Source organism: Dermatophagoides farinae, chromosome 7 (genome assembly GCF_024713945.1).
Source record: "Dermatophagoides farinae isolate YC_2012a chromosome 7, ASM2471394v1, whole genome shotgun sequence".
NCBI classification, from domain to species: domain Eukaryota; kingdom Metazoa; phylum Arthropoda; class Arachnida; order Sarcoptiformes; family Pyroglyphidae; genus Dermatophagoides; species Dermatophagoides farinae.
In genome coordinates this window covers 587133-609839 of record NC_134683.1, presented here as the reverse complement: position 1 = coordinate 609839, position 22707 = coordinate 587133, and the positions used below count along the sequence as shown (strand labels likewise).

Genomic DNA, 22707 nt, shown 5'->3' with positions numbered 1-22707 from the left:
ATGATGAAATAATTATATTCCTCAATACACATGGATAACTTTATTAACTAAAAAAAACTGTTAATTTGATTCTGATTCTTGTAATAATATTCCTATATAAAAAAACGTATTCCTGATAATTTTTTTTTATTCAAATAAAGTCACCATAAAGTTATAATTTTCGTCTTTTCTTTTCCGATTTTGATCAATAAATCAAAACAATTCATATGAATTGCTTAGCTTATTTTTCTTTTTTGTTTTACCAGTGCCATCCATATGGATAACAATGAAAAACAACACAATCAATTTTTCATAATTAAATTCATCATCAATTGGCCATCAATTGGATAATAATCAACTTAATGGACAAAATAAAATTTTTATTAGTCAACAACGACCACAGTAATTATACAAAGAAAATATTGTCAACACTTGTCGATGAGCAATAAGCTTTCTGATTTTTGATCCGATTAGTGTATGCTGTACCACTGCTTTCATTTTTTTTTTTTTTTTTTGAATGATTTTTTTGTGTGATGTGTGTAATCATCATTTTATTTTATTTATTAAGTTTGATAAAAAAAACCGTCGTTTTTTATTAACACATATGTTGTGCATATATTTTATGAGTGATTATTTCTAGTCGTTATTTACTCAATAATTCTGAAAAATATTGTCTTTTGATTTTTGTTTATATTGATGGTTTCGAATCATTTATCATGGCAAGATTAACAGATAATTTCATAGATAATGAATTATTTCAAAATATTTTTGAACCGATCGATCAAGAATTTGTTCAAATTATTGAATGGATTTACAGTCTATTGATCCACCAGGAAACAAGCAAAACATTTCAAAGAGAATTTCTATTGATGACCAATGATACTACTACGTATGCATATGGCGAACATATATGTTCATGGCTATCGTTGAAACATGATATGACCAGACCACAAAAGATTTCCATTCTTGATGATATGAAAATTGTTCAAATTGATTCGGGCTTGAATTTTGTTGCCTTTTTAACTGAGGATGGTAATGTGTATCTGGCCAGTAATGATTCTAATTGGCAGACGAACAATACGTGTCGATTGATCAATATTGGTAATGATCGATTTAAAATGATTGCTTGTGGATACAAACATTTGTTATTGTTACGACAAGATGGGGTACTTTTTGCTATGGGCGATAATGCATATGGCCAAATAACTGGTTCGTTTTTGTCTTCATTCGAATCCATGGTCAAAATTGATTTTAAAAATGTTAAACTCATAATTTGTGGAAGAAATCATAGTCTTGTATTGACCGATGAAGGAAAAGTTTATTCATGGGGAAAAAATGATCATGGTCAACTAGGTCTTAGTGACAAAAACAACCGAAACAATCCTTCTCCAATTGTATTTCCCCATGATTCGATCTATAGCCAAATCATTGATATTGCGGCAGGCCCGTCTCATTCCTTATTCTTATTGAAAAATGGTCAGCTTTTGTCCTGTGGTAATAATTATGAAAAGCGACCAATTATTATAGCAAACAATAATCAACAACCTAGTTTCGGCCTTAATGGGCTAACTGGTTTTAATTTATCAATTCCATTAAAGCCGACAGAAATACTGTACAAAAATGTACAAAAAATTGCATGTTCAAAATTTCATTTCTTTTCATTGGCACATGATGGATCATCGTATTATGCATGGGGCGAAACCAAATCTGGCATATGGTCATCACCTAGAGAATTGGATGGTCGACCAAAATCATTTTCAGCAGCATCAGCAATGATACTAGAATCGCCAATAACATTTGGACTGACATCAAGAATAAAAATATTCGAATTTCATGAATCAATATCAACCAAATCGATCATTCGACTATTTAATAATCCTGATAATTATGATGTCAAATTCGTAATCGGTGATAGACGTATATTGGCATGTAAATGTTATCTTAAATCAGTATCCGATTATTATTGTTTAATGTTTTCTGGTGCTTGGAAAGAAAAAGTTGAAGTAGAAATTCGTGATTATTCCTATGAAACATATTATGCATATCTACGTATGTTACACTATGACTGCATTGGAATCAATCAAAATATGATCTCTCAACTCATCGATTTGGCCACTTGTTATATTGATAAAAGGTTGATGAAACATTGTAAAACATTCATACGGGATGATCTTAATGAACAAACTATGCCAACATATCTTCAATTAATTAGCAAATACGAAATTAAGGAATTGTACGATAAACTAAGTCATATTACAATCGAACAAGTGTTACCGAAAGTTACCGACAGTATTCTGCAAAACAATGAAAATTCTATTGAATTTCTCAATTGGTTTTACAATCAACGACGACCATTCATATCAAAATAATTCATCTTTTTTTTTATTCCATGAAACTAAAAATTTACTTTTTTTACTTTATTCTTGATGAATCAATAATAAATCAATCGCAAACAAATAAAAAAAAATGTTTAAAAATGATCTTTGATTAGCTATTTTCAGTCATTTGCTATTTTCAATTTGGCTATTCATTTCTTTTCTGTTGTCACTAATTTCTAGAATATATTAGGAGGTAAGAAAAGTACTGTCGTTTTTGTGTATAACATTTTCGAACGAATGTCACAAAAATTTGGTTTCTATGCTATTTAATTCTTTTTTTCTTTCCTGAATTGTCAGGAATGCGAAGAATTGGAATGGCAAAAACCAGCGTGGAAAAAACGAGGCCATGTGTCACAGACTTATTTTTGGACCCGAAAAAAACTTTGGACTCGTCCACCACTTTCGATCAAGGATGGTGGTAAATATGAGTATCGAAAGATGACCCGAACACATGGTCTATGTGACAAGTGGCGTGGTCAAACCGATTGGCAGTTGGACAGTTGGAAAAATCATATAAAAGTCCATGCCACACAAGCAATCATCAAATCATCCCCTCGAATCATTTCTTTTCCATCTTCACTAATTCTCTCATATAGTTTGTCAATATTGTGTCTCTGTAATTCGTGTGTATTGATTATCGATAATGGCAAGATCATCGACTGAAAACATCAATATTGATTTATTTCAAGATGATTTTAAAAAAATTGGTCAAGAATTTCTCCAATCAGTTGTTTCGATTTTCAGCTTTACCTTCGATGAGCAAAAACAATTTTTATTGATGACCAAAGATGCAACATATGCATATGGTAAACTAATATGCTCATGGTTATCGTTGCAACATAATTATAGCAAACCACAACGGATATCACGTTTAAATTATAAGAAAATTGTTCAAGTAGATTATGGACGTCATTTTGTTGCCATTCTAACTGATGAAGGACAAGTATTCCTGGCCAGCGATGTTAAATCTGAATGGAAAACGTATGAAACATTACGATTAATCAACAAGGGTAATAATTGTTTCAAGATGATTGCTTGTGGAGGGGTGCATTTATTATTGCTACGACAAGATGGTCATGTTTTCGCTATGGGTTATAATAGTTATGGTCAAATAACTGGTAATGAAAAATCATCATATGAAAGTATGATCCACATTGATAACCTAGAAAATGTCGAGCTCATAGTTTGTGGACGGTTTCATAGTTTTTCAATAACCAATAATGGAGAGATTTATTCCTGGGGCTTTAATGATTTTGGTCAATTAGGTCTTGGTGATGAAAAAAACCGAAACACACCATGTCTTGTTCCATTTCCAAATGATGATTCAACACGAATCAAAGATATTGTTGCTGGCATGAATCATTCATTATTTTTATTCGAAAATGGTCAGCTTTGGGGATGTGGTTCTAATAACAATGGTGAAATTGGTCTTGGTTATCATTTTAAACGATCAAACTTGACAAAAATACCGATTGAAAATGTAAAACAAATTGCATGTTCAAAATTTCACAACTTTTCATTGGCATATGATGGATTATCGTATTATGCATGGGGCAAAAATGGCAACTGGTCATCACCTAAAAAATTGGATTATCATCCGACATCATTTGCTTCTGCGTCGACAATGATTCTATCATCATCACTCACATTCGGTTTGACATCAACAATTCATGAATTCGGATCACATGATTCAATATTGTACAAATCAATCCTCCAATTATTCGATAATCAAGATAGTTATGATGTGGAATTTTTAATTGGCAAAAAACGTATTAAGGCATGCAAATGTTATCTCAAATCTGTATCGGAATATTATCGACGAATGTTTTCCGGTAATTGGAGTGAAAATAATCAAGTAACCATCGACGATTATTCGTATGAAACATATTATGCCTACTTGCTTATGTTACATACGGGTAAAATTCATATTAACCGTCAAAACATAACCGAACTTGTTGATCTGGCCAATTGTTATGGAGATATAAAATTGATGGAACATTGTCAAACATTCATGCGGAATGATCTGAATGCAAAAACTATGACCACATATCTTTCATTAATTAACAAACACGAAATGAAGGAATTGTACGATAAGCTAAGTCATATTACTATCGAACAAGTGTTACCCGAAATCGCCGACAGTATTAGGCAAAACAATGAAAATTCTATTGAATTTCTCAATTGGTTTTACAATCAACGACGACCACTCATTTCAAAATAATTCATTGTTTTTTGATTCCATGAAACTAAAAATGAAAATTTACATTTTTACATTATTTTTGATGAACCAATAATAAATTAATCGCAAACAAATGAAAAAATGTTTAAAAATGATCTTTGATTAGCTATTTTCAGTCATTTGCTATTTTCATTTCTTTTCTGTTATCACTAATTTCTCGAATTATTAGAAGGTAAGAAAAGTACTGTCGTTTTTGTGTATAACATTTTCGAACGAATGTCACAAAAATTTGGTTCTTATATGCTATTTAATTCTTTTTCCTCTCCTGAATTGGCAGGAAAGCGAAAAAATGGAATGGCAAAAACCAGCATGGAAAATACGTGGCCATGTGTCACAGACTTATTTTTGGACCCGAAAAAAACTTTGGACTCGTCCACCACTTTCGATCAAGGTCCATGCCACACAAGCAATCATCAAGTCATCACTTCGGATCATTTTTGTTGGCTGGCCGTTTTAATTTACCACCATCATCATCACCACAAACATTTTGTTTTTTATTTTTCCAACACCTGTATTTTCATTTTTACAATATTAAATTTTCTTATATTTTTAAATCTGTGTTGTGTGTGAATATGCATTTGTGTATGTTAACTTTGTCCACCAAGAACGCTATACATGACATACATATACAGTACATGATGTCACGCATTTGTTGATCACTCATTAATTCTCGCATATTCTCGTTTTTCAATATTTTGTGTTTAAAATTCGAGTGTTTTTCATCATCGATAATGGCAAGATCACCGATTGATAATATCGATATTGAATTATTTCAAGATGATCTCGAAAACATTGATCAAGAATTTCTCCAATCAGTCATTTCGATTTTCAGCTTTACTACTACTCCCCTAAGCTCTAAAAAGGAATTTTTCTTGATGACCAAAGAAGCTACATATGCTTATGGCAAAGTAATATGTTCATGGTTATCGTTGAAACGTAAAATGACTAAACCACAACAGATACCGCTTTTAAATGACATGAAAATTGTTCAAGTAGATTACGGCTCTAATTTTGTAGTGATTCTAACTGATAATGGACAAGTATTCCTAGCCAGCAATGTTGAATATTACTGGAAAACGAATAATAATTTACGATTAATCAACACCGGTAATAACCGTTTCAAGATGATTGCTTGTGGACAGCATTATTTATTATTACTACGACAAGATGGTCATGTTTTCGCTATGGGCGATAATAGTTATGGTCAAATAACTGGTTACAAAAAATCATATGAAAGTATGAAACACATTGATAAACTAGAAAATGTCAAGCTCATAGTTTGTGGAATGCGACATAGTTTTTCAATAACTAATAAAGGAGAAATTTATTCCTGGGACATTAATAATTGTGGCCAATTAGGTCTTGGTGATCAAAAAAACAGAAACACCCCATGTCTTGTTGCATATCCTAATGCTGACTTGATCAATATCCGAATCAAAGATATTGTTGCTGGTTATCAACATTCATTATTTTTATTCGAAAATGGTCAGCTTTGGGGATGTGGTTCTAATAACCATGGTGAACTTGGTCTTGGTGATAAAAATAATCGATTAATTTTGACAAAAATACCGATTGAAAATGTGCAACAAATCGCATGTTCAAAATTTTATTCATTTTCATTGGCATATGATGGATCATCGTATTATGCATGGGGCAAAATCAAATATGACATATGGCAGTCATTCTCAACCACTGTGCCGCGGCACTTTTGTGTGCCGCGAAATTCTAAGATTGTGCCGCCAAATTTTAGATTTAATAAAATGAAAATATTTTTTGTTTTGATACATTGAATATTATGGTAATCCTGAATCAAAAACATGTACTTCGATTAGTCAAATATCTATTAATAGTTGTGCGAATTGTTTGTAGTGGAACCAACATAGGAAAAATAAGTATAATTAAACAAACAAATAAAAGCAATTCTTCTTTAAACAATTTTTTATTAATCAATGTTTTACAAAAAGTGCTAGATTCTAGAAATGGCAAGTCCAAACTAACACGACCAGTTCAGAATTCAAAATCGAGAAAATAACAAATCCAAACTAACACGATCAGTTCAGAATTCAAAATTCACAATCGAGACAAAGGCAAATCCGACCTAACACGATCAGTACAAAATCAAAAAAATAACAAATCCAACCTAACACGATCAGTACAAAATCAAAAAAATAACAAATCCAACCTAACACGACCAGTTCAGAATCGAGAAAATAACAAATCCAAACTAACACGATCAGTTCAGAATTCAAAATTCACAATCGAGAAAATGGCAAATCCAAACTAACACAACCAGTTCAGAATTCAAAATTCAAAATGGAAAAAATGGTAAGTCCAAACTAACACGACCAGTTCAGAATTCAAAATTCACAATCGAGAAAAAGGCAAATCTGACCTAACACGATCAGTACAAAATCAAGAAAATAACAAATCCAACCTAACACGACCAGTTCAGAATCGAGATAATAACAAATCCAAACTAACACGATCAGTTCAGAATTCAAAATTCACAATCGAGAAAATGGCAAATCCAAACTAACACGACCAGTTCAGAATTCAAAATTCACAATCGAGAAAAAGGCAAATCCGACCTAACACGATCAGTACAAAATCAAGAAAATAACAAATCCAACCTAACACGACCAGTTCAGAATCGAGATAATAACAAATCCAAACTAACACGATCAGTTCAGAATTCAAAATTCACAATCGAGAAAATGGCAAATCCAAACTAACACAACCAGTTCAGAATTCAAAATTCACAATCGAGAAAAAGGCAAATCCGACCTAACACAACCAGTTCAGAATCGAAAAAATAACAAGTCCAAACTAAAACGACCAGTTCATCTTCAATGGCAGAACATCCGATACATATCGAATTAATTAAATGTAACAAACATTATTTAACTCTGAATCTTGGAAAACACAATTCATCATTGAAAATAATTTTTAATGAATCTAAAAAACGGTATAGAAACCAACCAATTCTGGTAACTAATTCCAATAACTAACCATCTGAACTGCTCGTGTTAGGATGGATTTGTTATTTTCTCGATTCTGAACTAGTCGTGTTAGTTTGGATTTGCCATTTTTTTGATTTTGAATTCTGAACTGGTCGTGTTAAGTTTGACTTGTTATTTTTTTTATTTTGAATTTTGAATTCTTAACTGGTCGTCTTAGGTTGGATTTATTTTCTCGATTCTGAACTGATCGTGTTAGGTTGGATTTGTTATTTTCTCGATTCTGTATTTTGAATTCTGAACTGCTTGTGTTAGGTTGGATTTGTTATTTTCTCGATTCTGAACTAGTCGTGTTAGTTTGGATTTGCCATTTTTTTGATTTTGAATTCTGAACTGGTCGTTTTAAGTTTGACTTGTCATTTTCTCGATTGTGAACTGGTCGTGTTAGGTCGGATTTGCCTTTTTCTCGATTGTGAATTTTGAATTCTGAACTGGTCGTGTTAGTTTGGATTTGTCATTTTCTCGATTCTGAACTGGAATAAACGAATTAACAACAAATACGCTACATACTGTTATTTTTGTAGTACATATTATATATTATTTTATTTAGCACATTTAAAATCATTATCATAATCTATTTTACACAGTGCTTTTTCTTTGTGTGCCGCCAAATTTTGAAATCGTAAAATGTGTGCCGCAACAAAAAAAAGGTTGAGAATCACTGACATATGGTCATCACCTAGAAAATTGGATGATTCGCATTCATCATTTGCTTCTGCGTTGACAATGATTCTATCATCACCACTTACATTTGGCCTCACATCAATAATCCATGAATTCGGATCACTTGATTCAATATCGTATCAATGCAAATCAATCATCCAATTATTCGATAATCAAGATAGTTATGATGTGGAATTTTTAATTGACGAAAAACATATTAAGGCGAGTAAATGTTATCTCAAATCTGTATCAGAATATTATCGTCTAATGTTTTCCGGCAATTGGATTGAAAATGACCAAGTGATCATTACCGATTATTCGTATGAAACATACTATGCATATCTATGGATGTTACATACTGGAAAAATTCATATTAATCGTCAAAACATAACCGAATTTGTTGATCTGGCCAATTGTTATGGTGATGAAAGTTTGATGAAATATTGTGCAACATTCATACGGAAGGATTTGGATGAACAAACTACGCCCACATATCGTACATTCATTATCAAATACGAAATCATGGAATTGTATGACAAGATTGGTCATCTGGACAAAAATCGCCAACAATCTTCATCAAAATTTTTTTAAACTTTCATGACTTTTACCACCAACAATCATTCATTCGATAATAATTCCATTGTTTCAAAAAAAATTAAATCAAAAATTTACTTTTTAATTTTTCTTTTCAATTTTGATCAATAAATCGATTTCAAATTCAAAATTGTGTCAGTTTTACTACGACACTGTGAATGATTTGTTTGTGTCACGGTCATTCACTGTTTTGTTAATGTTTGTGTATTTTTTGGTTGTATATAAGTATTTTTTCATTTGAATAAATTGTGTTTTTATTAAAAATCTACAAAAATAATTCAAATGACCTGCTTAGTTTATTTTTTTTCGCTTTTTCTGAAGTTTTGATAAAAAGGGGTGCAAAATGGTTTTCCAACATAAAAACCACCAAAAAATCGACCAAAATGGCTGTTCGGTTTCCTTAACAGTCGTATATTAACATTATGAATTTCTATGTAAGAAATATCTATGCGATAAACATGTGATGTCCTAAAATGGACATCGATTTTATTCTTTTTGAATTGGCCAGGAAACGAAGAATCGGACTGGCAAAAACCAGCGTGGAAAAAACCATGTGTCACAGACTTATTTTCAGGGCCCGATAAAAACATGGACTCGTCCACCACTTTCGATCAAGGACGGTGGTAAATATGAGTAGCAAAACAATCACCCGAACACATGGTCTACGTGACAAGTGGCGTGGTCAAACCGATTGGCAGTTGGACGGTTGGAAAAATCATATAAAAGTCCATGTCACACAAGCAATCATCAAATCATCACCTCGAATCATTTTTGCTGGCTGGCCGTTTTAATTTAACACCATCATCACCACAAACATTTTGTTTTTAAATTTTTCCAACACCTGTATTTTCATTTTTAAATTTTCTCATATTTTTAAATCTGTGTTTTGTGAATACGCATTTGTGTATGTTAACTTCGTCCAAACCGTCACGCAATTGTTGATCATTTTTTTTCTGTCGTCACTAATTCTCGCATATAGTATGTCAATATTGTGTCTATAATTCGAGTGTTTTTTATCATCTACAATGGCAAGATCACCGATTGAAAGTATCGATTTTGAGTTATTTCAAGATGATCTCGAAAACATTGATCAAAAATTTCTCCAATCAGTTGTTTCTATTTTCAGTTTTTTTACTTTCGAAGAAATTTACTCTGAAAAACAATTTTTATTGATGACCAAAGAAGCTACATATGCATATAGTGAAGAAATATGCTCATGGTTATCGTTGGACCATGATATGAGCAAACCACAACGAATATCACTTTTAAATGATGTAAAAATTGTTCAAGTAGATTCTGGCCATCGTTTTGTTGCCATTCTAACTGATGATGGTCGAGTGTATCTTGCAAGCAATGATTCTAGATGGAAAACGAATAAAACATTACGATTAATCAACACCGGTAATGACTGTTTCAAGATGATTGCTTGTGAAGAGGAGCATTTATTATTGCTACGACAAGATGGTCATGTTTTCGCTATAGGTGATATTAGTTATTGTGGTCTAATTATTAATGAAAAATCCCCATATGAAAGTATGATCCACATTGATAACCTAGAAAATGTCGAGCTCATAGTTTGTGGAGGGCTTCATAGTTTATCAATAACCAATAATGGAGAGATTTATTCCTGGGGCTTTAATGAATTTGGTCAATTAGGTCTTGGGGATGAAAAAAACCGAAACACCCCATGTCTTATTCCATTTCCAAATGATGATTTAATCGATATCCGAATTAAAGATATTGTGGCTGGCAGCAATCATTCATTATTTTTATTCGAAAATGGTCAGCTTTGGGGATGTGGTTCTAATAAATATGGTCAACTTGGTCTTGGTGATTATATTAAACGATCAACGTTGACAAAAATACCGATTGAAAATGTACAACAAATTAAATGTTCAAAATTCCATTCATTTTCATTGGCATATGATGGATCATCGTATTATGCATGGGGCAGAAATAACAGCTGGTCATCACCTAAAAAATTAGATTATCATCCGACATCATTTGCTTCTTCATCGGCAATGATTCTATCATCCCCACTAACATTTGGAATAACATCAATAATCTATGAATTCGGATCACAGGATTCAATATCGTACCAATGCAAATCAATCATCCAATTATTTGATAATCAAGATAATTATGATGTGAAATTCATAATTGACAAAAAACATATTAAGGCATGCAAATGTAATCTAAAATCTGCATCGGAATATTATGATCGAATGTTTTCCGGAAATTGGAGTGAAAATGACCAAGTGATCATTACCGATTATTCCTATGAAACATACTATGCATATCTATGGATGTTACATACTGGAAAAATTCATATTAATCGTCAAAACATAACCGAACTTGTTGATCTGGCCAATTGTTATGGTGATGAAAGGTTGATGAAATATTGTCAAACATTCATACGGAGTGATCTAAATGAACAAACTATGTCCACGTATTTTTCATTAATTGAAAAATACGAAATGAAAAAATTGTACGATAAACTCAATTATCTTATTATCGAACAAGTGTTACCGAAAGTTACCGACACTATTACTGAAAAACAATGAAAATTCTATTGAATTTCTCAATTGATTTTATGACGACCATTCATTTCAAAATAATTCATTGTTTTTTTTCATTCCATGAAACTAAAAAAGAAAATTTAATTTTTTTTACTTTATTCTTGATGAACCAATAATAAATCAATTGCAAACAAATAATAAAAAAAATGATTTTTGATTGCCAAAATCTAATCTTTTCACTTTTTTTCCAAAAAAGCGTACGTATGTGTTGTGTGTTATGGCATTTCATATAATAATAATTTTAATAATTTTTCGCTGTTTTTTATTGCGCTTATTAATTTAGTAAAGTATAACATTCGACACCGATTAACACAATAACAACAACAATGATGATGATGATGATCTTTATTTTCGTTTCTTGTTCTCATATACAAATCAATCGACTAAATATATTCATTGTCAAACTACTTCATCGTCGAATGTAACTAATGACCGTTACTATTCATCTGCAGTGATGGCACAGCAATCTTTCATTGTTTTTGGTTCAATTCAATGTGGTTGGCTTTATTTTCAGTCATTTGTTATTTTCAATTTTGCTAATCATTTTTTTTCTGTTGTCACCGATTTCTTGCATATATATTTTATCAATATATTGTGTCTTAAATTTCAGTTTTTAAATTGTTTTTCATCATCTACAATGGCAAGATCACTGATTGAAAGTATCGATTTTAAGTTATTTCAAGATGATTTCAAAAACATCGATCAAAAATTTCTTCAATCAGTTGTTTCAATTTTTAGCTTTTTTACTTTCAAATGGTACTTTGAAAAACAATTTTTATTGATAACCGAAAATGCTACATATGCATATGGTGATGAAATATGCTCATGGTTTTCGTTGGAACATGATATGACTAAACCACAACGAATATCACTTTTTAATGATGTGATAATTGTTCAAGTAGATTCTGGCCATGGTTTTGTTGCCATTCTAACTGATGATGGTCGAGTGTATCTGGCAAGCAATGATTCTAATTGGAAGACGAATAATACTTTCCGATTAATCAACACCGGTAATGATCGTTTCAAGATGATTGCTTGTGGATGGCATCATTTATTAATGCTACGACATGATGGTCATGTTTTCGCTATAGGTCATAATAGTTTTGGTCAAATAACTGGTAATGAAAAATCGTCATATGAAAGTATGATCCAGATTGATAACCTGAAAAATGTCAAGCTCATAGCTTGTGGAGGATATCATAGTTTTTCAATAACTAAGAATGGAGAAATTTTTTCCTGGGGCCTTAATGATTTTGGTCAATTAGGTCTTGGTGATGAAGAAAACCGAATCACCCCATGTCTTGTTGCATTTCCTAATGCTAATTCAACACGAATCAAAGATATTGTGGCTGGCGAAGATTATTCATTATTTTTATTCAAAAATGGTGAGGTTTGGGGATGTGGTTCTAATTATGCTGGTGAACTTGGTCTTGGTGATGAAAATAATCGATCAATTTTGACAAAAATACCGATTGAAAATGTGCAACAAATCGCATGTTCATCATTCCATTCATTTTCATTGGCACATGATGGATCATCGTATTATGCATGGGGCGAAACCAAAAATGGCACGAATTGGTCGTCACCTAGAAAATTGGATGATTCGCATTCATCATTTGCTTCTGCATCAGTTCAGGTATTGGATTCACCACTCACATTTGGCCTCACATCAACAATATATGAATTCGGATCACATGATTCAATATCATACAAATCAATCCTGCCATTATTCGATAATCAAGATAATTATGATGTGAAATTCATAATTGACGAAAATTATATCAAGGCATGCAAATTTTATCTAAAATCTGTATCGGAATATTATCGTCGAATGTTTTCCGGTAATTGGATTGAAAATGATCAAGTAACCATCGACGATTATTCGTATGAAACATACTATGCATATCTACGCATGTTACATACTGGAAAAATTCATATTAATCGTCAAAACATAACCGAACTTGTCGATCTGGCCAATTGTTATGGTGATGAAAGGTTGATGGAATATTGTGAAACATTCATACGGAATGATTTGGATGAACAAACTATGCCCAAATATCTCCCATTAATTAACAAATACGAATTGAAGGGATCATATACCATACCATATTATATGCCATATTAGCATATAAAAAGTATTTCCCAAAATCGCCACAATCTTGAACAAAACAGTAAAAATTCTTTAAATTTTCTTGATTTGATAGGTTTTACCACCAACAATCATTTATTCGACAATAATTCCATTGTTTTAAAAAAATTAAATTAAAAATTTACTTTATCATTTTTCTTTTCAATTTTGATCAATAAATCGATTTCAAATTCAAAATTGTTATGTCAGTTTTACTACGACACTGAGAGTGATTTGTTTGTGTCACGGTCATTCACTGTTTTGTTCATATTTGTGTATTTTTTGGTTGTATATAAGTATTTTTTCATTTGAATAAATTGTGATTTTATTAAAAATCTACAAAAATAATTCAAATGACCTGCTTAGTTTATTTTTTTTCGCTTTTTCTTAAGTTTTGATAAAAAGGAGTTCAAAATGGTTTTCCAACATAAAAACCACCAAAAAATCGACCAAAATGGCTGTTCGGTTTCCTTAACAGTCGTATATTCGCATAAATTTTACGTAGGTTACCTTTCTAGGGTTAACATTATGAATTTCTATGTAAGAAATAAACATTTGATGTCCTAAAATGGACATCGATTTTATTCTTTTTGAATTGGCCAGAAAACGAAGAATTGGACTGGCAAAAACCAGAGTGGAAAAAACGTATCCCTGTGTTACAAACTTATTTTTGGGCCCGAGAAAAACTTTCCATTTGTTTACCACTTCTTTCGATCATGTACAATGGTAAGGTGACTTTCGCTACTATGCACCTTCTGGGACTGGCATATGAGTAGCAAAACAATCATCCAAACACATGGTCTACGTGACAAGTGGCGTGGTCAAACTGATTGGCAGTTGGACGGTTGGAAAAATCATATAAAAGTCCATGCCACACAAGCAATCATCAAATCATCACCTCGAATCATTTTTGTTGGCTGGCCGTTTTAATTTACCACCATCATCACCACAAACATTTTGTTTATTTTTCCAACACCTGTATTTTAATTTTTACAATAATAAATTTTCTCATATTTTTAAATCTGTGTTGTGTGTGAATACGCATTTGTGTATGTTAACTTCGTCCACCTAGAACGCTATACATGACATACATATACAATAGATGACGTCACGCAATTGTTGATCATTTTTTTTCTGTCGTCACTAATTCTCGCATATAGTTGGTCAATTTTCTGTCTATAATTCGAGTGTTTTTGATCATCGACAATGGCAAGATTACCGATTGAAAGTATCTATTTTGAGTTATTTCAAGATGATCTTGAAAACATCGATCAAGAATTTCTCCAATCAGTTGTTTCGATTTTCAGTTTTTTTACTTTCAAAGAAATTTACTTTGAAAAACAATTTTTATTGATGACCGAAAAAGCTACATATGTATATGGTGAAAAAATATGCTCATGGTTATCGTTGAAACATGATAGGAGCAAACCACAACGGATATCTTGTCTTGATGATATGAAAATTGTTCAAGTAGATTATGGACGTAATTTTGTTGCCATTCTAACTGATAATGGACAAGTATTTATAGCCAGCGATGTTAAATCTAAATGGGAAACGAATGAAACATTACGATTGATCTCCACTGATAATGATTGTTTCAAGATGATTGCTTGTGGAAGGGGGCATTTATTAATGCTACGACAAGATGGTCATGTTTTCGCAATGGGTTATAATAGTTATGGTCAAATAACTAGTAATGAAAAATCATCATTTGAAAGTATGATCCACATTGATAGACTAAAAAATGTCGAGCTCATAGCTTGTGGAGCGGTTCATAGTTTTTCAATAACTAATAAAGGCGAAATTTATTCCTGGAAATGTAATGATTTTGGTCAACTAGGTCTTGGTGATGGAAAAAACCGAAACACCCCATGTCTTGTTCCATTTCCAAATGATAATTCAACACGAATCAAAGATATTGCGGCTGGCGACCAACATTCATTATTTTTATTCGAAAATGGTCAGCTTTGGGGATGTGGTTCTAATAAATATGGTGAACTTGGTCTTGGTGATTATTTTAAACGATCGACGTTGACAAAAATACCGATTGAAAATGTACAACAAATTAAATGTTCAAAATTCCATTCATTTTCATTGGCATATGATGGATCATCGTACTATGCATGGGGCAAAAATGGCAGCTGGTCATCACCTAAAAAATTGGATTATCATCCGACATCATTTGCTTCTGCATCGACAATGATTCTATCCACACCAATCACATTTGGTCTCACATCAACAATCCATGAATTCGGATCACATGATTCAATATCGTACCAATTAAAATTAATCACTCAATTATTTGATAATCAAGATAATTATGATGTGAAATTCATAATTGACAAAAAACATATTAAGGCATGCAAATGTAATCTAAAATCTGCATCGGAATATTATGATCGAATGTTTTCCGGAAATTGGAGTGAAAATGACCAAGTGATCATTACCGATTATTCCTATGAAACATACTATGCATATCTATGGATGTTACATACTGGAAAAATTCATATTAATCGTCAAAACATAACCGAACTTGTTGATCTGGCCAATTGTTATGGTGATGAAAGGTTGATGAAATATTGTCAAACATTCATACAAAATGATCTAAATGAACAAACTATGTCCACGTATTTTTCATTAATTGAAAAATACGAAATGAAAAAATTGTACGATAAACTCAATTATCTTATTATCGAACAAGTGTTACCGAAAGTTACCGACAATATTCGGCAAAACAATGAAAATTCTATTGAATTTCTCAATTGGTTTTACAATCAACGACGACCATTCATTCCAAAATAATTCATTATTTTTTGATTCCATAAAACTAAAAAAGAAAATTTACTTTTTTTACTCTATTCTTGATTGACCAATAATAAATCAATCGCAAACAAATAAAAAAAATGATTTTTGATTGCCTAAATCTGATCTTTTCACTTTTATTTTCAAAAAAAAACGTTCATATTTGTGTTGTGTGTTATGGCTTTTCATATTTTTTATTGCGCATATATATTTATTTAGTTGTTAAAGCAACAACGATCGTTTATTTAAAAAATATCTGTGTTCAAAATCAAATCATTAGGGATCATTCACAAATACAATTATTATATGTATAAATTGAGAAAAACTTGAATAAACAATACAATACACTCAGAAGTTCGATAATATAACAAAAGATAGCACTAATAATGTTTCTCATCCAACATTAGTAATCTTTTATTTTTTTTTTTTTTTTTTGGCTCAATTCAATGTTGTTGGCTATATTTTCAGTCATTTGCTATTCTCTCTCTATTTGTCAATGTTGTGTAATTCGAGTGTTTTCGATCATCAACAATGGCAAGATCACAGACTGAAAATATCGATATTGAGTTATTTCAAAATGATTTCCAATACATCGATCAAGAATTCCTCCAATCAGTTGTTTCGATTTTCAGCTTTTACTTCGGTGAACTAAAACAATTTTTATTGATGACCAAAGACGCTACATATGCATATGTTGAAGAAATATGCTCATGTTTATCGTTGAGACATGATTATAACAAACCACAACGGATATCACGTTTAAATTATAAGAAAATTGTTCAAGTAGATTCTGGCTTCGATTTTGTTGCCATTCTAACTCATGAAGGTCAAGTATTCGTAGCTAACAATGTTGGATGGAAAGCGAATGAAACATCTGAATGGAAAACGAATAAAACATTACGATTGATTTCCAACTATAATGACCGTTTCAAGATGATTGCTTGTGGAGGTGAGCATTTATTATTGCTACGAGAAGATGGTCACGTTTTCGCTATGGGTTCTAATAGACTTGGTCAAATAACTGGCAATGAAAAATCGTCATATGAAATTATGATCCACATTGATAACCTAAAAAATGTCAAGCTCATAGCTTGTGGATTGTTTCATAATTTATCATTAACTAATAATGGAGAAATTTATTCCTGGGGCACTAATCATCATGGTGAATTAGGTCTTGGTGATGAAAACAGTCGAAACACCCCATGTCTTGTTACATTTCTAAATGATAATTCAATACGAATCAAAGATATTGCGGCTGGCCAGTATCATTCTTTATTTTTATTCGAAAATGGTCAGCTTTGTGGATGTGGTCGTAATTATCATGGTGAACTTGGTTTTGGTGGTAAAAATCGATCAAAGTTGACGAAAATACCGATTGAAAATGTACAACAAATTGCATGTTCAACATTTCACAATTTTTCATTGGCATATGATGGATCATCGTATTATGCATGGGGCGAAATTGACGACTGGTCATCACCTAAAAAATTGGATTATCATCCGACATCATTTGCTTCTGCGTCGACAAGGATTCTATCATCACCAATAACATTTGGTCTCACATCAACGATCCATGTATTCGGATCACATGATTCCAAATCGTATCAATTCAAATTAATCACTCAATTATTCGATAATCAAGAAAATTATGATGTGGAATTTTTAATTGACAAAAAATGTATTAAGGCGAGTAAATGCTGTCTCAAATCTGCATCGGAACATTATCGTCGAATGTTTTCCGGTAATTGGAGTGAAAATGACCAAGTAACCATCGATGATTATTCGTATGAAACATATTATGCCTACTTGCTTATGTTACATACTGGTGAAATTCATATTAATCATCAAAACATAACCGAGCTTGTTGATCTGGCCAACTGTTATGGTGATATAAAATTGATGAAACATTGTAAAACATTCATATGGAATGATTTGGATGAACAAACTATGACCACATATCTTCCATTAATTATCAAATACGAAATGAAGGAATTGTACGATAAACTAAGCCAAATTGCTATCGAACAAGTGTTACCGAAAGTTACCGACAATATTCGGCAAAACAATGAAAATTCTATTGAATTTCTCAATTGGTACAATCATTCAACTACTCATTCAAAATAATTCATTGTTTTTTTTTCATTCCATAAAACTAAAAAAGAAAATTTACTTTTTTTACTCTATTCTTGATTGACCAATAATAAATCAATCGCAAACAAAAAAAAAAAAAAGATTTTTGATTGCCTAAATCTGATCTTTTCACTTTTATTTTCAAAAAAAAAACGTTCATATTTGTGTTGTGTGTTATGGCTTTTCATATTTTTTATTGCGCATATATATTTATTTAGTTGTTAAAGCAACATCGATCGTTTATTTAAAAAATATCTGTGTTCAAAATAAAATCATTTGGGATTATTCACAAATACAATTATTATACATGTATATAAATTGAGAAAAACTCATTTGTGACATGTTTTTCGTTTGTGAATGTTTCTTTTCATAGAACATTAGTAATCTTTTTTTTTTTTTTTTTTTTTTTTTGGTTCAATTCAATGTGGTTGGCTATTTTTGCTTTTTAAGTCATTTGCTATTCTCTTTCTATCGCAACTTTATCGTATTTTTGTCAATATTGTGTCTCTATAATTCGAGTGTTTTCGATCATCGATAATGGCAAACTCATCAACTGATAATATTGATATTGAGTTATTCAAAGATGATCTCAAATACATTGATCAAAAATTTCTTCAATCAATTATTCAGATTTTCAGCTTTATTTATGAAGACGAGAAACAATTTTTATTGATGACCAAAAAAGCTACATATGCATATGGTGAGGTAATATGTTCATGGTTATCGTTGGAAAATAAATTGACCAAACCACAATGGATATCACTTTTGAATGATATAAAAATTGTTCAAGTAGATTCTGGCTCTGATTTTGTTGCCATTCTTACTGATGAAGGACAAGTATTTCTCGCCAGCCATGTTGAAACTAAATGGGAAACGAATAAAACATTACGATTAATCAACACCGATAACGACCATTTCAAGATGATTGCTTGTGGAAGTTATCATTTATTAATGTTGCGACAAGATGGTCATGTTTTCGCTATGGGTTGTGATCAAATAACTTGTATTAAATCATCATGTGAAAGTATGATCAATACTGGTATTGAAAATGTTAAACTTATTGCTTGCGGTCATTTTCATAGTATTGTTGTGACTAATTCCAGTGAAATTTATTCCTGGGGTTATAATGTTTTTGGTCAATTAGGTCTTGGTGATGAAAAAAACCGAAACGCACCATGTCTTGTTCCATTTCATAATGCTGATTCAACCCGAATCAAAGATATTGTAGCTGGCAACTATCATTCTTTATTTTTATTTGAAAATGGTCAACTTTGGGGATGTGGTTCCAACGAAAATGGTGAACTTGGTCTTGGTTATGATATTGGACAATCAACTTTGACCAAACTACCGTTTGAAAATGTGCAACAAATCGCATGTTCAAAAGACCAAAACTTGTCATTGGCACATGATGGATTAAATTATTATGCATGGGGTAAAACCATGAATGGCACTTGGTCATCACCTAGAAAATTGTATGATCAACATTCATCATTTGCTTCTGCATCAACTCTGCTATTGGAATCACAAACCACATTTGGTCTAACATCCGTCAATAATCTATTTGAATCTAATTATACATCAACCGTTCAATCAATTCGCCGATTATTCGATAATCCAAACAATTATGATGTTGAATTCATTATCGAGGAAAAACGCATAAAAGTGTCCAAATGTTATTTGAAATCTGTATCCAAATTTTATGATGATAAGTTTTCGGGTGATTGGAAAGAAAAGAATCAGGTAACGATCAGTGATTATAGCTATGATGCATACTATGAATATCTACATATGTTACATATGGGTGAAATTCGTATTAATCATCAAAACATAACTGAATTTATTTCTCTGGCTTATTCTCATGGCGATGAAAAATTCATCAAACAATGTCAAACATTCATAAGTGATGATCTAAATGAGAATACAATAAACAAATATCATCCATTAATTAAACAATATCAAACCAAAGAATTGTACGGCCAACTTGTTCATCTTTGCATCAAAAAAATGTTGCCCAAAATCACCGACAATCTCCTGCAAAACAATGAAAATTCTTTAAAATTTCTTGATTGGTTCTTTGATCAACAATCCTTTATTGAGTAATGATTCGGTATGTATTACTAATCACGGGATCCAATAATATCATTGTATAATTAAATTTTTTTTTTATTTTTACCATAATTAGAATTTCAAATTTTATCCATTGGTAATCAATCAATATATTTGTGGCCAAAGCGTCTGTTCCGTCATCGCATACATTATCGTTATCGTTATCAATAATTAACTAGCAAGAAGCAGATCCAAATTGGATGTTTGATTTCAAAAAATTTTTCTTTTTTCTTTATTTACCACCAAATTGATTGTTATTACATTGTTTTAGTGTTAAAATAAATGCCGATAATTTACAAGGCGATTATCTAATAGTAAATCAAATGCTTGGGTGTTTCTGTTTTTTTTTTTGCAGCATATCAGATTTATTTTTCACTAATCCTGGAATATTATGTATTTGTGCGTGTGTGTGTGTGTGTCTGCTTTCGCCAATCTAAATATGACGACAATATCACCAGATAACATTATTGAAATTGAATTATTTCAAAATTTATTTTTCCAATCAATTGATAAAAAATTTGTTGAAAAATCAATCATTGCATTGGTCACATTGTTCGAAGAAAATGACAATTTTCTTATCGCCACCAATTTGGCTACATATGCTTATGGTGAACGAATTTGTTCGTATTTATCATTCAAACATGATCCAAATCAACCACAACGGATATCATGCCTTGATGATATGAAAATTGCACAAATAGATTCGGGAAAAAATTTCGTTGCCATTCTGACCGATGATGGCCAAGTTTATCTGGCAAGTGATTCGAATAATTGGAAAATTGATAACGTGATCAATTGTGATCGTTTTAAAATGATTCGTTGTGGACGCGAGCATTTATTATTGCTACGACAAGATGGAACCATTTTCGCTATGGGTGATAATCATTTTGGTCAAATAACTTGCCATTTTCCATCATCATATAGAACTATGATCAATACTGGTATTGAGAATGTTGAACTTATTGCTTGCGGTCAATTTCATAATATTGCTGTGACTAATTCCGGTGAAATTTATTCTTGGGGTCGTAATGATTGTGGTCAATTGGGTCTAGGTGATAATCGAGATCGAAACAAGGCGGCACTTGTCAAATTTCCGGACTATGATGATGATGATGATTCGATCGATACAAGAATCAAAAATATTGTGGCCGGCTCAAATTATTCATTATTCTTGCTTGAAAATGGTCAGCTTTGGGGATGTGGCTCTAATAGTGTTGGTGAACTTGGTCTTGGTGATAAAAAGAATCGATCAAAGTTGACAAAAATACCAATTGACAATGTACAAAAAATTGCATGTTCAAAATTTCACAATTTTTCATTGGCACATGATGGATTGTCATATTATGCATGGGGTAAAACCATAAATGGCGATTGGTTATCACCGAGAAAATTGGACGGTCAACCGACATCATTTGCATCTGCAGCGGCAATGATTCTATCATCACCAATCACATTTGGCCTTACATCAACAATCTATGTATTTGAATATAATGATCCATTATTAGCCATTCAATCAATTAGCCGATTATTCAATAATCCAGATGATTTCGATGTTGAATTCATTATTGGTGAACAATGTATACGTGCATGGAAATGTTATCTGAAAATGGCATCAGTATATTTTTGTCGAATGTTTTCTGGTGATTGGGGTGAAAATAACCGAGTAATCATCAAAGATTATAGTTATGATATTTACTATGCTTACCTACGTTGGTTACACGATGGCTACATTCGTATCGATCATACAAATATCGATGAATTATTCGATATAGCAAATTGTTATTGTGATGAACGATTGCAGAAACAATGTAAAAAATTCATTGGCATTGATCTTAATGAACAAACATTAATAGATTATTTGCCATTAATAAAACGATATGAAATCGGTACCGGTGGTTTACAAAACAAAATTAGCCATCTTACAATGGAAAATGTAATGCCAAAAATTATCGATAATCTACTAGCAGATGATAATGAAAATTGTATGGAAAAATTTTTGCAATGGTTTTATTTCGAACAATCTTTTCTGGAAAAATGAATAAATTTTGTGAAATGCAAATGCAAATGTATCAGTCAGTCATCGTCATCAATA

The 22707-nt window shown here is 31.6% G+C and overlaps 9 protein-coding genes across 9 annotated transcripts; all 9 read left to right on the top strand.

The window, feature by feature from the left end:
• The first annotated feature begins 651 nt into the window (after positions 1-651).
• LOC124496457 (RCC1 and BTB domain-containing protein 1-like) lies at positions 652-2456 on the top strand. The gene has a single exon (XM_047059977.2). The coding sequence runs from the start codon at positions 696-698 to the stop codon at positions 2346-2348; it is 1653 nt and encodes a 550-aa protein (XP_046915933.2). The 5' UTR covers positions 652-695; the 3' UTR covers positions 2349-2456.
• Positions 2457-2823: 367 nt separating this feature from the next.
• LOC142597653 (RCC1 and BTB domain-containing protein 2-like) lies at positions 2824-4705 on the top strand. The gene has a single exon (XM_075732591.1). It carries the CDS (start codon positions 3001-3003, stop codon positions 4576-4578), a length of 1578 nt encoding a protein of 525 aa, XP_075588706.1. The 5' UTR covers positions 2824-3000; the 3' UTR covers positions 4579-4705.
• Positions 4706-5327: 622 nt separating this feature from the next.
• Positions 5328-8867, top strand: LOC142597669 (RCC1 and BTB domain-containing protein 2-like). The gene is made up of 2 exons (XM_075732699.1): positions 5328-6235; positions 8264-8867. The coding sequence occupies exons 1-2, from the start codon at positions 5328-5330 to the stop codon at positions 8865-8867; spliced, it is 1512 nt and encodes a 503-aa protein (XP_075588814.1).
• Positions 8868-9895: 1028 nt separating this feature from the next.
• Positions 9896-11434, top strand: LOC124496888 (RCC1 and BTB domain-containing protein 2). The gene has a single exon (XM_047060451.2). The coding sequence runs from the start codon at positions 9896-9898 to the stop codon at positions 11432-11434; it is 1539 nt and encodes a 512-aa protein (XP_046916407.2).
• A 651-nt stretch (positions 11435-12085) lies between these two features.
• LOC124496468 (RCC1 and BTB domain-containing protein 2) lies at positions 12086-13652 on the top strand. Its single transcript, XM_047059989.2, has one exon. The coding sequence runs from the start codon at positions 12087-12089 to the stop codon at positions 13572-13574; it is 1488 nt and encodes a 495-aa protein (XP_046915945.2). The 5' UTR covers position 12086; the 3' UTR covers positions 13575-13652.
• A 1131-nt stretch (positions 13653-14783) lies between these two features.
• LOC124496889 (RCC1 and BTB domain-containing protein 2) lies at positions 14784-16379 on the top strand. The gene has a single exon (XM_075732698.1). The coding sequence runs from the start codon at positions 14784-14786 to the stop codon at positions 16377-16379; it is 1596 nt and encodes a 531-aa protein (XP_075588813.1).
• Positions 16380-16910: 531 nt separating this feature from the next.
• LOC124496464 (RCC1 and BTB domain-containing protein 2) lies at positions 16911-18503 on the top strand. Its single transcript, XM_075732696.1, has 2 exons — positions 16911-17954; positions 18066-18503. Exons 1-2 carry the CDS (start codon positions 16911-16913, stop codon positions 18501-18503), a joined length of 1482 nt encoding a protein of 493 aa, XP_075588811.1.
• Positions 18504-19046: 543 nt separating this feature from the next.
• LOC142597668 (RCC1 and BTB domain-containing protein 2-like) lies at positions 19047-20609 on the top strand. Its single transcript, XM_075732695.1, has one exon. The coding sequence runs from the start codon at positions 19047-19049 to the stop codon at positions 20607-20609; it is 1563 nt and encodes a 520-aa protein (XP_075588810.1).
• Positions 20610-21020: 411 nt separating this feature from the next.
• On the top strand, positions 21021-22674 carry LOC142597647 (RCC1 and BTB domain-containing protein 1-like). Its single transcript, XM_075732577.1, has one exon. It carries the CDS (start codon positions 21055-21057, stop codon positions 22651-22653), a length of 1599 nt encoding a protein of 532 aa, XP_075588692.1. The 5' UTR covers positions 21021-21054; the 3' UTR covers positions 22654-22674.
• The last annotated feature ends 33 nt before the right edge of the window (positions 22675-22707 follow it).

What these genes read in the sequence shown, in the direction of transcription:
- LOC124496468 (XM_047059989.2), top strand. Translation starts at nt 12,087, where the DNA reads ATGGCAAGATCACTGATTGAAAGTATCGATTTTAAGTTATTTCAAGAT.
- LOC142597653 (XM_075732591.1), top strand. Translation starts at nt 3,001, where the DNA reads ATGGCAAGATCATCGACTGAAAACATCAATATTGATTTATTTCAAGAT.
- LOC124496464 (XM_075732696.1), top strand. Translation starts at nt 16,911, where the DNA reads ATGGCAAGATCACAGACTGAAAATATCGATATTGAGTTATTTCAAAAT. An exon ending in GTCTCACATCAACGATCCAT is followed by an intron (nt 17,955 to 18,065) that starts GTATTCGGATCA and finishes AAATGTATTAAG; the next exon opens with GCGAGTAAATGCTGTCTCAA.
- LOC142597647 (XM_075732577.1), top strand. Translation starts at nt 21,055, where the DNA reads ATGACGACAATATCACCAGATAACATTATTGAAATTGAATTATTTCAA.
- LOC142597668 (XM_075732695.1), top strand. Translation starts at nt 19,047, where the DNA reads ATGGCAAACTCATCAACTGATAATATTGATATTGAGTTATTCAAAGAT.
- LOC124496889 (XM_075732698.1), top strand. Translation starts at nt 14,784, where the DNA reads ATGGCAAGATTACCGATTGAAAGTATCTATTTTGAGTTATTTCAAGAT.
- LOC124496457 (XM_047059977.2), top strand. Translation starts at nt 696, where the DNA reads ATGGCAAGATTAACAGATAATTTCATAGATAATGAATTATTTCAAAAT.
- LOC124496888 (XM_047060451.2), top strand. Translation starts at nt 9,896, where the DNA reads ATGGCAAGATCACCGATTGAAAGTATCGATTTTGAGTTATTTCAAGAT.
- LOC142597669 (XM_075732699.1), top strand. Translation starts at nt 5,328, where the DNA reads ATGGCAAGATCACCGATTGATAATATCGATATTGAATTATTTCAAGAT. An exon ending in TTGGCATATGATGGATCATC is followed by an intron (nt 6,236 to 8,263) that starts GTATTATGCATG and finishes AACAAAAAAAAG; the next exon opens with GTTGAGAATCACTGACATAT.